Raw genomic sequence first — 14,466 nt, 5'->3', positions numbered from 1 at the left:
TGACTGAAAGCAGGAAGCTGAACCTGGTGGTTCACGTTTGAAGTTCTGCTGCTACTTCGTCATCCATGAGACAGACCAGCTGAGCTTTATTACACTGCATTAATCTCTGTGGTTACACACTCATCAAGTCGAGCTGTACTCAGACGCTCTGAGTCAGCGCGCTGGGCAACTCGAGCCGACGACGTGAACAGAGCAATAATAGATCAGTAGCAAGATTTTACATGTTTCACTTCAGCTGCAAGTGAAGAGAACCATGCTAAAGAATAGTAGATCTTCTGGACTGGTCGCACCAAATGTAAAGAAAGAATAGTTTAAATTCCACTTTATAATTTTTATCCGCCGCTGGCCGAAAGGCCTGAAGGGGGATTATGTCGTGCCGATGTCCGTCCGTCCGTCCCGGGAAGAGTGCTCACCTTCTGAAATCAACTCCTTTCACAATTTTTGGAAGAATTTAATGAAACTTGGCAGGATTCTTTGTTATTTGTCGGTAGTACGCATATTGCAATTTCGTTAAATTCAGTCACATTTTACCAGAGTTACAGCCCCTGATTAACAACCTTGTACTTTCACAATTTCATGAAGGTCTGCTTGTCTTCTAACATCAACTCCTCTCCCAGTTTTTGGAGGAATTTCTCGAACTTTGGTAAAAGTCCTTGTTATATGACGGTAATACGCATATTGCGGTTTAATTTCGTTTGTGAAAATTTTCCCACTTTTGACCCTTGATTAAATAACTTGCACTTTGACAATTTCATGAGGGTGTACGTTCTTCTGTAATCAACTCCTCTCACAATTTGTGGAGGAATTTCACCAAACTCGGCAAAAGGCTTTGTTCGTATGACAGTTATATGCAGATTGAAATTTCGGTTAATTTGGGCAAATTTTCCCAGAGTTATGCCCTTGATTATTAACAAACTTGTACTTTGGCAATTTCATCAAGGTGTGCTTGTTTTCTGAAATCAACTTCCCTCTCAATTTTTATCCCCCGCTGGCTGAAAGGCCCGAAGGGGGATTATGTCGTGGCGATGTCCGTCCATCCGTCCCAGGAAGGGTACTTATCTTCTGAAATCAACTCCTCTCACGATTTTTAGAGGAATTTCACGAAACTTGACAGGATTCTTTGTTATATGTCGGTAATACGCATATTCCAATTTCGTTCAATTCAGTCGCATTTTACCAGAATTATGGCCGAGTTGCCAGCGGGGGATATTGTGCTGTCAGAGCACTCTTGTTCTTCATGTTATAATTTATTAAAAATATCTTGCAAATGTGTGTTGTTTGGTGGGAAAAAATGACTCAAATATCGTAAATTAGCCATGGCATGTTTGTTTGAAAATTTCATCATTAGTTTTACACTGGAGCTACAAAGCTAATGTAACTAACAAGTAAGCTACCAGTTTAACCTGTTTAAGGTGACCTCAATAATTTTTCAAGTTGCACTGCAATATATAACATCTATTAAACTGTAAAGATAAAATATCAAAACAACAGAAATAAAGTTTTTCACTGTTTTTTGTCCACTGCATTATCCAAAACTTGAACTATCCGAATTAAGCTCCGCCCACTTCACATTATAACTTAATCCGCTGTACGCGCCGGTTTACTTTTTCGATCTTATAAACCACACAGTGGATTTGTTAAACTGCTTTTCCTCAAATATAAGGTTGTTCTCTCAGGTCAGAACCTAAAATTTCCCAAAATGGCAGTGATTATTGGATTTACGTTCGATTTGATGCTGAAAAAGGCACCAATTTTTTTTTTTTTTAATAACGGCACATTTTTTTGTAAAAAAAAAAAACATTCCAACAACCTATTCCGTAAAAGTCTTTGTTTCGAGTGTCTTCACATTGAAATTGCATTTGAATTAATTTAGTTCATTTTAATTAATTTGTAATTCTAATGACTAAGATTTGGGGTTTTATTAAGTCTGTAAACTAACGCATATTTAATTAATTAGCTGAATCACTTTCTTCATGATGCTCAGTTAGGAGGCGTGGCCCAAAGACTGGACACGTAACTGTAATATCATATTAGAGAGAGTGATAGTCAGATGCTATAATATAATAGTTCACATTTATGATGATTTAGGTGTCAGGTTTGTGCCGTGCTATTGGCTATAATAATAAGTTTAACTTGTATAGCCCCTTTCTCACACCCAAGGTCGCTTTACAATTAAAGTGCTGATGACACGTATTTGACATCTTTGGCGATGTTTTATAACATAAAAAGTAATTCCCGATGATCCATATATTAATTCACGAAGGCACCTATTTTACAAGTTATGATAAAAAACGCGGCTATTTGGGCAAATTTGACAGGGCTGCAGCACCCAGGAGACGAATGAGGAGGAGAAGCTATATGACGTCAGCGAAAGAACCTTCCTCCTAACTTACCAGTTTGTTGTTGATGCGACAGGTGTTCAGTTTGTCATTATTAGTATTATTATTATACATTATATATATATATATATATATATATATATATATATATATATATGGGGTAAGTTTATTCAAGTTTCCCAGAGATCCCGAGCTGCATGCGAAGTGGGTGAAGCAAGTCAGGCGCACTCGTGACAAGTGGGAGCCCTCACCAACATCCGTCCTGTGCTCTGAACACTTCGATTTGGATTGTTTTGACACCCTTCTCAGCTTAAAAGAATCTCTTGGGTGTTCAGTTCAGCACAAACGTGTGTTACTACCATCAGCAGTGCCTACACAATGTTGCCAGATTGGGAGGTTTCCCGCACAGTTGAGCGGTTTCAAGTGCATTTTGGTGGGTTTTGAACATATTTTGGGCTGGAAAACGTCAGCAGTATCTGCCAGATACTGCTGACGTTTTCCAGCCCAAAATATGTTCAAAACCCACCAAAATGCACTTGAAACCGCCCAACTGGGCGGGATTCCTCCCAATCTGGCAACACTGCCAGTATTCCGGAGGGGGTCTACTAGTAGCTATGCCGGATCCAAAGACAGTCCTCCTGTCAGAACATGTGTTGTGAAACGACATAAGATAAAGGTACGTAGAGCTATAGATTCTACATGATGATCATAAATGTAATCATAAAGTCGGCGTGATATCAGTCATGTATTTGCTTGTGAAAGCTTGCGGCTTTCATGTAACTTCCGCCTAGCAACGAGAGGCAAAGGGTAAAGAGGGTAGGCTATCATAGATTCTATTCGGAAGAGATCAACACAATTCTAGACTCCCAGAAGAGGAAGAGCTAGCACTAGAGAGTTCACCGGCGTTTTCATGCGCCATTTCCATTGAGTAGAACCAGAGTAGAACAGCCAGTGAACCGCAGCGTGTTCTCCCGCTGACATCACAACATGGCCGCGAGCCACGGACCCAGTTTTCTTGCGCTGTGCAATTAAAAGTTGGATATTTGCGTAACAACAGCTTCTTTTCACATAATTATAACAGAAATCTAACATGTTTGCCATGTTGTATAGTTTATTTAAGAAATTGCATAGAGTCATGTTCGTGTCATCAGCACTTTAAGGGGGGAGTCTGCCAAAAGAGGTCAGGATGTAACTCCAATGGTGTGGCTGGCCACAGTCCCACCAAAAGGTACACGAAGCTAAATCTCAAACCGCCTGCACAGCCACCACGTCGCCACCGGAGAACAGCGTTCAGACCACCATGCCACGGACCCAGAAAGCGAGCACAGAAGCACTGCCGCACAGAGTACTAGGCAGCTCTGATGTTCAAGGGAAGACCGAGCTCACTGCAGTCCATAGTGAGCAGAACCCATGGCAGACCAAGGCCTGAGGAAACAGACACCCAAAACTGGCTCTGGAGCTACACCATAACCGGGGGGCAAAATAATCGAACAAACATCAAACCATTCAAACGCAGAAAGAAACAAGTGTTGCCAGGCAAAACAAACCTCACCCGGTAGCACTTATGATGAATATGAAGGAAGATCTCACAAAAAAAAAAAATTTAAATAGGTACCCTATGGGTCCATGTGGTTACTGCTTACCAAGATGTCAAAAATAGTTCTCTGATTCCATGTCCATACAGTAAATATAGCGCAAATACATGTTCTCAATTCTACTCGCCTCATCTCTTGCAAGCATCACCAAGCCGTGAGCAGCATCAGGGCTCGTAGTATTTTGGTTACCAATTTTGTTTACTGTGTTTTTGTTCAAAATACAGTGCTGTGAACTAGATCTATTTTCAAAACAGTAAGAAAGCACTTGTTCATGAATTGTCTTAGAAGTATTTATTTAGTGCTAATGAGCACATTTTGTTTCACAAAGACTGTAAAATAAAAAAAAAATTTAAAAAATTAAAGCGGCTCACAGAAGTTTGATATCAGCTTTTCAATATATCTGCCAAAAATTCAAAAAAACGTACAAAACCTTTCATTTGACCTTTCAGAAGGACCAAACAAAAGCTGTGATAATCAAAAGGTGAATTTTCTTAAAATAAACACCACTTACTTGATATCGAATCAGGAGCCTTGGCGAACCACGAGGTGAATTTAATTTATCTTTTTATCTGCCGATTATCTTCCGATACTACGAGGTTTCTCTTATTTCGTTTCTGGTTCCGAAGTTTATCAAGAAGTAGAACAGGTAATCGAACTTGATCAGGATAAGTGCTGATGGGTTATGAAGTTTTGCGTTTGTTACACTCTTACAACACGATGACATAGAGGTTCTTGTGTACCCAGAGCCGGCCCGTGGCATAGGCAATATAGGCAAATGCTAAGGGCGCTGCGTCCATCCAGGGGCGCAGAAACGGGGGGAGAAAAATTATGACTTCCACTATTCTGAAAACGAGTCAGCATTATAATGTCTTAGCCTAATTTAATTGTACAGCAAAGCATGTAGTCAGGGTGCGATTTGTCAAAAAAAGCGGGGTGGGGTGGGGTGGTGGTTGTTAATCATGAAACAATAAGCGCTCAACAGTGGTTCGCCCTGTCTATAGTGTCTTCAGGCGCGCAAGTGCGCATCCGCGGCTATTCTCTGTTTTGGCCATGTAATCATAGCCGGCGATTGCTACAGGCGCCTAGGCAATTGCCTAGAGCGCAAAGTGTGCCCAGGGGCGCCAAGGGCAACCAAAACCCCACCAAAAAGGAGGGATGGAGTTATTGAATGGAGATCAAGTGCATCAGTGGTGTACAGTGTTTTCAACCACTGTGCTGCCGAACTCTAGTACCGCGGAACACTTGTGTGCTGTGAGAGATCACCAAGCGTACCGTGGAAAATTATAGAATGACTGTATATTGTAAATATTGGCAACAGCATTTTAGTTTCAGTCAACATTTTCTATTGGTGATGTGCCTTGAGATTTTTTCATTGAAAAAAGTGCGCCCTGGCTCAAAAAGGTTGAAAAACAAGTGTAGCCTACGCAGTAGTGGTCGGTGATTTCCTTATGCCTACTAAAAATGCACAATGATCGGTTATAAGGGGGGCGGGGGGAGCGGTGTTCATCGGGGAATGAGAATGGCTATCTACTGCAAAAAGTAGCCCAGACTACAAGTGCTTAAATGAAGAAATCCAAACTCTCGGGTGCGCAAGGGCGCAAACGAAGGCTACAGGAAGAAGCAAATAGAGCCAAGTATAGTAAGTCTGATCTAATCTCTCATATCAACCATTATAGTGGCAAATTAATATTTTAGACGCCTGAATCAATGTCTGCCTAGCTAACTAGATGCAAACAGCAATAGACTTCAATAACAAAGTACCCATAATAGCACTTTTGTTTGAAAATACAGCCCATTGATGTCCTAACAGGGTGCTTAAGTTTGCACAATTTAGAATTGTAGAATTTTTTGTTCATTTAATTTGTTAATTCTTCAGAGATGACTTAACTTTTAATAGCAAAAAAGAAACTAAAAATAATTTCTTGTTTATTGTCCATGCACTACACTTTGAACAGGGTGCGGAAGAGTTTTTGCCCATTATATGGAGATATGTATTGAATTTGTGTGGTCATTTTACTTTGTGACACTTTATGTTAATAATGATAACAATAATAACAATAATGAAAAAGATAAAAATGACTTCTTGTTTATTGTCCATGCACCGTACATTTGTTTAATAGTAATAGAATAGAGTGATTAGATTAAAGTGTTATTTAGATGTTATTAGAGGGGTTTATTTCCTTGGGGGGGGCGCCAAAACTCAATCTCGCCTAGGGCAGCCAAAGACCTAGAGCCGGCCCTGTGTGTACCTTTGATAATGCAAGATCAACTTCGTATCGTGAGATCACGATTCGACGTTCTGGTGACTGTAATGCTTATGCGCAGTGCGCTATTGTTACACTCATTCTTACAACACGATGACATAGTGGCTACTGCCTCGCTTCGCTTCCATGAGGCAGTAGCCACAAAAAGCATATGTTTAGTAATTGGAGATTAGTTTATATTTTGGGAAACTGAATATGCAAAGTTTGTTCGAACAGGTACGAACAAAAATAATGGGAGTGGGTGAGATTGGGATTTAAATATTAGACATGTCTTGGCTGAACGACTATATACAGGGCAAAATGTGCAAATTCCAGTGTTCATTGAGGAGATTTGCAGATTGAAATCAGTTTGGTAACTGTGTGTGTGTGTGTGTGTGTGTGTGTGTGTGTGTGTGTGTGTGTGTGTGTGTTGGGGTTTTTTTTTGTTTGTTTTTTTTGTCCCCACAGTAAAAGCTGCTCTATAGGGATGGTTCTGCCTCTTTGGAGCGACACAAAGATCCATTTGGACGGAGACGGGTGAGTGCATCCTCCCCTACTGGTCAGAACACACAAATACAGCTGCAGTGTGTGTGTGTGTGAAAATATTGTAGTACATATTGTACAATTGGTAATATACAATTTCAGTATTTGAAATTGTATATTGCCGTGATATCATTCATATTCTTACTCGTATCACATTTATGGCAAAAACTTAATTAGTCATGTGTTGCATATAGTTATATAAAGTATGATCCATCTTTATTTGCTGATACAGTGGTGCTTGAAAGTTTGTGAACCCTTCAGAATTTTCTATATTTCTGCATAAATATGACCTAAAACATCATCAGATGAGACAAAAATATTATACTTGGTCATTTATTTATTGAGGAAAACGATCCAATATTACATATCTGTGAGTGGCAAAAGTATGTGAACCTTTGTTTTCAGTATCTGGTGTGACCCTCTTGTGCAGCAATAACTGCAACTAAACATTCCCGGTAACTGTTGATCAGTCCTGCACACCGGCTTGGAGGAATTTTATCCCGTTCCTCCGTACAGAACAGCTTCAACTCTGGGATGTTGGTGGGTTTCCTCACATGAACTGCTCGCTTCAGGTCCTTCCACAACATTTTGATTGGATTAAGGTCAGGACTTTGACTTGGCCATTCCAAAACATTCACTTTATTCTTCTTTAACCATTCTTTGGTAGAACGACTTGTGTGCTTAGGGTCGTTGTCTTGCTGCATGACCCACCTTCTCTTGAGATTCAGTTCATGGACAGATGTCCTGACATTTTCCTTTAGAATTCGCTGGTATAATTCAGAATTCATTGTTCCATCAATGATGGCAAGCCGTCCTGGCCCAGATGCAGCAAAACAGGCGCACACCGTGATGCTACCACCACCATGTTTCACAGATGGGATAAGGTTCTTATACTGGAATGCAGTGTTTTCCTTTCTCCAAACATAACACTTCTCATTTAAACCATAAAGTTCTATTTTGGTCTCATCCGTCCACAAAACATTTTTCCAATAGCCTTCTGGCTTGTCCATGTGATCTTTAGCAAACTGCAGACGAGCAGCAATGTTCTTTTTGGAGAGCAGTGGCTTTCTCCTTGCAACCCTGCCATGCACACCATTGTTCAATGTTCTCCTGATGGTGGACTCATGAACATTAACATTAGCCAATGTGAGAGAGGCCTTCAGTTGCTTAGAAGTTACCATGGGGTCCTTTGTGACCTCGCTGACTATTACACACCTTGCTCTTGGAGTGATCTTTGTTGGTCGACCACTCCTGGGGAGGGTAACAATGGTCTTGAATTTCCTCCATTTGTACACAATCTGTCTGACTGTGGATTGGTGGAGTCCAAACTCTTTAGAGATGGTTTTGTAACCTTTTCCAGCCTGATGAGCATCAACAACGCTTTTTCTGAGGTCCTCAGAAATCTCCTTTGTTCGTGCCATGATACACTTCCACAAACGTGTTGTGAAGATCAGACTTTGATAGATCCCTGTTCTTTAAATAAAACAGGGTGCCCACTCACACCTGATTGTCATCCCACTGATTGAAAACACCTGACTCTAATTTCACCTTCAAATTAACTGCTAATCCTAGAGGTTCACATACTTTTGCCACTCACAGATATGTAATATATTGGATCATTTTCCTCAATAAATAAATGACCAAGTATAATATTTTTGTCTCATTTGTTTAACTGGGTTCTCTTTATCTCCTTTTAGGACTTGTGTGAAAATCTGATGATGTTTTAGGTCATGTTTATGCAGAAATATAGAAAATTCTAAAGGGTTCACAAACTTTCAAGCACCACTGTATATTACAGATGCATCACGTTAAAGGTGTTTAGGAAGAGAATGTTCGATGTCCATGAATTGTATGCGAAAGGTTCAACATTTAATTGCGAGTCATAAACATTTCATTTCATTTCTAATCATTAAAAAGGAAACATGAAGCTTTCTGAGTGCATGGTGAGGTTGATCTCTGATGACCTTTTGTGTTTCTGTCTCCAGGGGTTTCAGTGTGACAACGGCAGGACGCACACACATCTTTAAACCCGTGTCGGTTCAGGCCATGTGGTAAGACACACTCAAGGGTGCATCCATCAGTGTGGGCTCTGAGTGTCCACTAAGGCCCCTTTTCCACCAAAGCAGTTCCAGGGCTGGTTCAGGGCCAGTGCTTAGTTTGGAACCGGGTTTTCTGTTTCCACTGACAAAGAACTGGCTCTGGGGCCAGAAAAACCGGTTCCAGGCTAGCACCAACTCTCTGCTGGGCCAGAGGAAAGAACCGCTTATGTCAGTGGGGGGGGCGGAGTTGTTAAGACCAGCAACAATAACAAGACCGTGAAAGATCGCCATTTTTAAGCGACGAGAAGCAGCAGCTGTACAAACGCGAAGTCATCCATTATTATTATTGTTGTTGTTGCCGCTGCTGCTTCTTCCGTGTTGTTTTTGCTTTGATATTCGCGCCAAGGTTTATGTAAACGTAGCGCCGTAACTGACGTATGCAGCGACGTAATGACGTGGCTCCGCTTAGCACCGCAAGCTATGGAAAAGCAAACTGGTTCTCAGCTGGCTCGCAAGTTGAACAAGTTGTGAACCAGCACCAGCACTGGCCCCGAACCAGCCCTGGAACTGATTTGGTGGAAAAGGGGTATTAATGAAACACTTAATTCAGAAATAAAACTGCTGCCATGATTTTCAGATTGTTTCTAGTGTTGTTTTGATATTTAAAAAAAATAATTTCTGGAACTAAAAATGGATTAAATGTGGAATTTGTCATTCATTAATAAATAAAAAATGTAATGTGTGGTGGCAGATTGGTGCAGTGTGAAATAAATAAAATCTCTAAGGATGTGCTGTGATAGGAAAATAATTAATGGGGTTTTGTGATCCAACCCAACATGAAATGGAGTTACTGTTCCCACCCTGAAGTTGATTATATTAATATCGTAATCCAGTAATCTGAGTATGACGCCGGTGCTGAGGACGAATGTGAATTTTCTTACGATGGAGCCGTGACTGTTTTTAACTCTGATGCCATTGTCCCCAGTGTTCAAGTTTGAGTCAAGTCCAAGTCATTAAAAAAAAAAATGTCGAGTTCGAGTTGAGTCCACTATTGATCCCGGTCGAGTCCGAGAACGAGACTCCAACCGCACCATTTGACGGTGGCTGTTTCAGCGCCATTAACATTAGTTTGTTCCTGAACATGACGCATGAACTGGTGAATGTGCTTCTCTTTGTCAGGGAGTGTGAAGTATTCTGTCAGAGATGGTTGGGAGACGGATGTAAGTGCAGAAGGTGTGTGTTTAATCCAAGCAAAGACAGGTAAACAATCCAGAACGGCAGGCAAAATCGTAAAACAGGCAATAGATCGAGCGAGACACAAACAGGCTATTGTAGACTCGGCAGAATCAAAGATGAGAAACAGGAAATCAAGGATCAGAAAACCAAACAAGGAAATAAGGCTTGGTAATGTGTCAGCAACGCAACTCAATACTTCGCAAAGTAAGTGTGTTTGCACAGTTTTTATATTGCCGTGCTGATTGGGCCTTAATCCTGTGCAGGTGCGAGTTGTTTACGGCGCGCGCTGTCTGGAGCACGCCCGAGAGTCTATCTGATGCACGTGCCAAGGTGCACAGGTGTGACACTTGCATGAAATTAGTATGAAATGAATGTAGATATAAATATCATACGCCAAATTATAATGGCATGTTGCAAAAAAATAAAGAAAAAATCCGAGTCCTCGTCTCCAATTTACGAGTCCGAATACAGTTCATGCACGAGCCCGAGTCTGAGTCATCAGTGCTCAAGTCCAAGTCGAGTCACGAGTCCTTAAAATTAGGGCACGAGTCGGACTCGAGTACTACAAGCCTGGTTTGTACACATGCTGAACTGGTAGCTATAAGCATCCCTTACTTGTGGCTGTTTAATCTCGTGAAAAACTAGGAAGAAGGGAATTTTGGACTTATTGATTACTTTTGGGGTAAGGGGCAAAATTCAGAAAAGCATTCCTTTAATCTTTGACTGCTTTCAAACGGTATATTTAGATCAGAAAGGCAAGAAGAGTTTTTATATCACAATCCTGGGGAAAAAAGATGGCATCACTACACTTGGAGGATGTTCACCCAGATTTTTTTTTTTTAACGTTGTAGCAAATAAAGAAATCACAAATATGACTACCATTTTTGTTTCATAGCTGAATATTCTGGCTTTGTCAACCATACCTCAAACTAGAAGCGCATACAGTAGTGTGCCAAGCCACATATTAGAATATCCACACAAAAAATATTCTGGATCCACATACATGTCATCAGAATCTAAACAATTGTTCCTTGGTCCATGGCTCACCTTTCCTCAAAATTGAATCAAAATCCGTTCACTACTTTTTGAGTTATGTTGGGAACAGGTGAAAGAATCTTAAATCTGCGCACATATTTGGATCCTGGATCCAAAAATGCATAGCCTGGCAAGCCAGACTAAATGTGAATATTTAGTCTGGCCTCGATCCGTAGACATTTCCGACGGGGGTAGGAGGAACAACCCGCTATCTTTCAAACTGTCTCTGTGCGTATAGGCCGACGCTCTGACCAATCAGCGCAACAGTGACTGTGACGTAGTCAGAGCGACAGAAAGCAGTGGGGGAGGCCTTGAAATAAATAATTTTTCAAAATGCGTATTAATTAATAAACAGGTTCTAGATATTAAGAAGTTTGGAGATAATGACCACAAGTTTGGCATCTGTACCACATACTTAACATACACTTTTTTTTTTCAAGTGTTTTTCAAGGGTTTGCTTAAACTGTTTGAGAGTTTTTATTTAGTGGTGTTTGGTGAAATAATTTCCCTTAAATTTAAAATAACGGGAAAATAAGAAACAATCAAAAAGTAATGTTTCAAAGCTGTTTATTAATTCTTCGTACTGCACAAACTAGCCCCATCCTTTTGGCTACGAGCGGAGCCAGCTGGTAGATCAGACTTTTGCCATAGCCGGTCGGCAAAACGGCGAAAACGTCCTTCTTGAAAAGGAATGAGCGGAGAGCCTCTTCCTGCTCATGTTTCAACGAAAACTCCAAGTCTAATTCTTCTAAAACTGATTCCAAAGCGGAGTCAAACGCGCGCTGTTCACTAGCCGTAGCCATCTTTCCTGTTGTGCTTTCTCCAGCGTCGCGCAGCTTTGTCGTCACTCCTGCAAAAGCCCGCCCAAAGAATCCAAACAAAAACCTTGCGTTGTGATTGGCGGGCACGATTTGATGCCCGGGGTGTTTTGTTGATATGGTGTGAGGCTAGACCCACTCGTAGGCAAAAATATTTTTGGCCGCTAGGCGGGTGGGTCTAGTTTACTAGGCCAGGATTTGCATCAAAATCTACAGAATTGTTCCTTGGTCCATGGTTCATGTTTCTTCCAAATTGCATCAAAATCCGTTCACTACTTTTTGAGTTATGTTGGAAACAAACAAACAAATGGAGGCAAAAACAGAACCTCCTCCAACAAAGTTGGCAGCGGTAACAAATTCAGTTAAGTTATTTTAATTAATGTCATTTATTCCAGATCAAGTAGATGAAAAAATATGAAATCGTCTCATTATCTGTAGCCGCTTTATCCTGTTCTACAGGGTCGCAGGCAAGCTGGAGCCTATCCCAGCTGACTACGGGCGAAAGGCGGGGTACACCCTGGACAAGTCGCCAGGTCATCACAGGGCTGACACATAGACACAGACAACCATTCACACTCACATTCACACCTACGGTCAATTTAGAGTCACCAGTTAACCTAACCTGCATGTCTTTGGACTGTGGGGGAAACTGGAGCACCCGGAGGAAACCCACGCGGACACGGGGAGAACATGCAAACTCCACACAGAAAGGCCCTCGCCGGCCACGGGGCTCGAACCCGGACCTTCTTGCTGTGAGGCGACAGCGCTAACCACTACACCACCGTGCCGCCCCCTGAAATCATCATCAACAAAAATACAGTTAGTACTTTGTCGCGCCTCCTCAGGCTTTTATGAAGGCCTCAATTCTTTGAGGCTTCAACTTCATGAATGAGAAACGATATTAACCATCAGGTTGCTCCCAACTTTCTCACATAGTAGCTGATAGTTCTGTTTTGCAGTATGGAGCCTTATGGATCAGTTTTTTACATTTCCACCATGAATTTTTAGTCTTTTTGAGATCTGGAGTGTCATGGCCATGTCATTGATATCACTGATATTCCTTTCCTGAAGAAAAGCTTTAAGACTCTTTTTGCAAAAAAAAACAAAACTATTTCCTACTGATGGAATGAGAAAAGTATCCAAAATGTAATTGTACACCTGTGTAACCCTGTATCATAAATAAGACGGGAAATTTGCTTGGTTTTTTTAGGCAGTCATCTTTCTACCCTCACCGGCCACCTTCATAGGGACTTGTTCTTGAGTCTAAGATTCCTGTTCTTGGCTGCAGGACTGGAACCCAATGTGTTCTTCTGCTGTTGCATGCTGAGATGCTTTTCTGCTCACCACGGTTGTAAAGAGTTGCTATGAGTTACTATATCCTTCCTGGCAAAAAAAGCTCGACCCAATCTGGCCATTTTCCTCTGACCGCTCTCATGAGCAAGGCGTTTGTTTCCACCCACAGAACTGTCGTTCACTCACTCACTCACTCACTCACTCGGTGTTTTTTGTTTTTCACACCATTCTGTGTAAACTCTCGAGACAGTTGTGTGTGAAAACCCCAGGAGATCAGCAGTTTCTGAAATACTCAAACCAGTCCATCTGGCTCAAACCAACACCCATGCCACAGTGAAAGAAAGTCACACTTTGAGATCACAATTTTTCCCGTTCTGATGTTTGAATGATGTGAACATTCAAGGGGAGCTGAAGGCAAATTGTTTTATTATCAAAATTCTATTTATCTCATTTTATAATATGTAGGAATGCATTTCTGATAGCCATTTTGTCACTGCTATAGCAAGTTCTGAGTGTTTGAAATATGCTATGTAATATATCAGTCCATATGTCAAAGCAATGGCCGTAAACGAGATTCGCTGAGACCTGTGCGAGACATTGTAAGATGGAAGTAAAACGTACAGCGGAAATCAAAGTGACCAACATCTGCCAACGTTGTCATAAGATGCGCGCGCCCTCCTTCAAATGCTGACGTAATCAAGCCAGAAGTTTCCCCTGTGTCCGAAATCACTCCCTACTCACTATATAGTGGGGACGCCGTTTTGTAGTGCTGTCCGAAACCTTAGTGAGGATTATGCACTCAGTATAATATGTATTTATCACAAAAATACCTGCATGTATTTATTATTTTGAAAACCCACCAACCGCCTGATCTGGCACGTTTTAACTGTGCGACAGTAATGACGTAAATACCAGCGCGACGGACTAGTTCTTATCCTGTCGTCTTTCCAACTCTACTCTACTCCACGTTGGTTCAAAGTCGTATGAATAATCTCCATCACTGATGAAGCTGGCAAATCTCAAAATGAATCTAAATTGGAATGATATGGCGATCTGGCCACTGTGTAAACAGTTTTCAAAATGGTGGCACTGACATTTCATGTTTGAAGTCTCGTGAAGATCGCGCCGATAAGCAACGCCTGCCGTGGACCATATGAACTACATTCAACATGGCTAAAAACCGAAAAGGCCGATAAATGTAATATAATATGCCAATACGAGTCATAATATAAGGTTAATAAAACCGAAAATGGGGCGGCACGGTGGTGTAGTGGTTAGCGCTGTCGCCTCACAGCAAGAAGGTCCTGGGTTCGAGCCCCGGGGCC

General features: G+C 41.4%; 1 protein-coding gene across 2 annotated transcripts in view; it reads left to right on the top strand.

The window, feature by feature from the left end:
• ssh1a (slingshot protein phosphatase 1a) overlaps nt 1-14,466 on the top strand; it is a 151,652-nt gene that overhangs the window by 119,193 nt on the left and 17,993 nt on the right. For both annotated transcript variants that reach the window (XM_060906783.1, XM_060906784.1), the window contains 2 exons: nt 6,646-6,714; nt 8,706-8,771. In XM_060906783.1, coding sequence (XP_060762766.1) covers nt 6,646-6,714; nt 8,706-8,771 — 135 coding nt within the window. The remainder of the gene's footprint in view (nt 1-6,645; nt 6,715-8,705; nt 8,772-14,466) is intronic.

The sequence above is a fragment of the Neoarius graeffei genome, chromosome 24, assembly GCF_027579695.1.
Source record: "Neoarius graeffei isolate fNeoGra1 chromosome 24, fNeoGra1.pri, whole genome shotgun sequence".
In the NCBI taxonomy this organism is placed as follows: Eukaryota; Metazoa; Chordata; class Actinopteri; order Siluriformes; family Ariidae; genus Neoarius; species Neoarius graeffei.
Note: the sequence above shows the minus strand (reverse complement) of the source record. Positions and strands in the feature narration are given on the sequence as shown.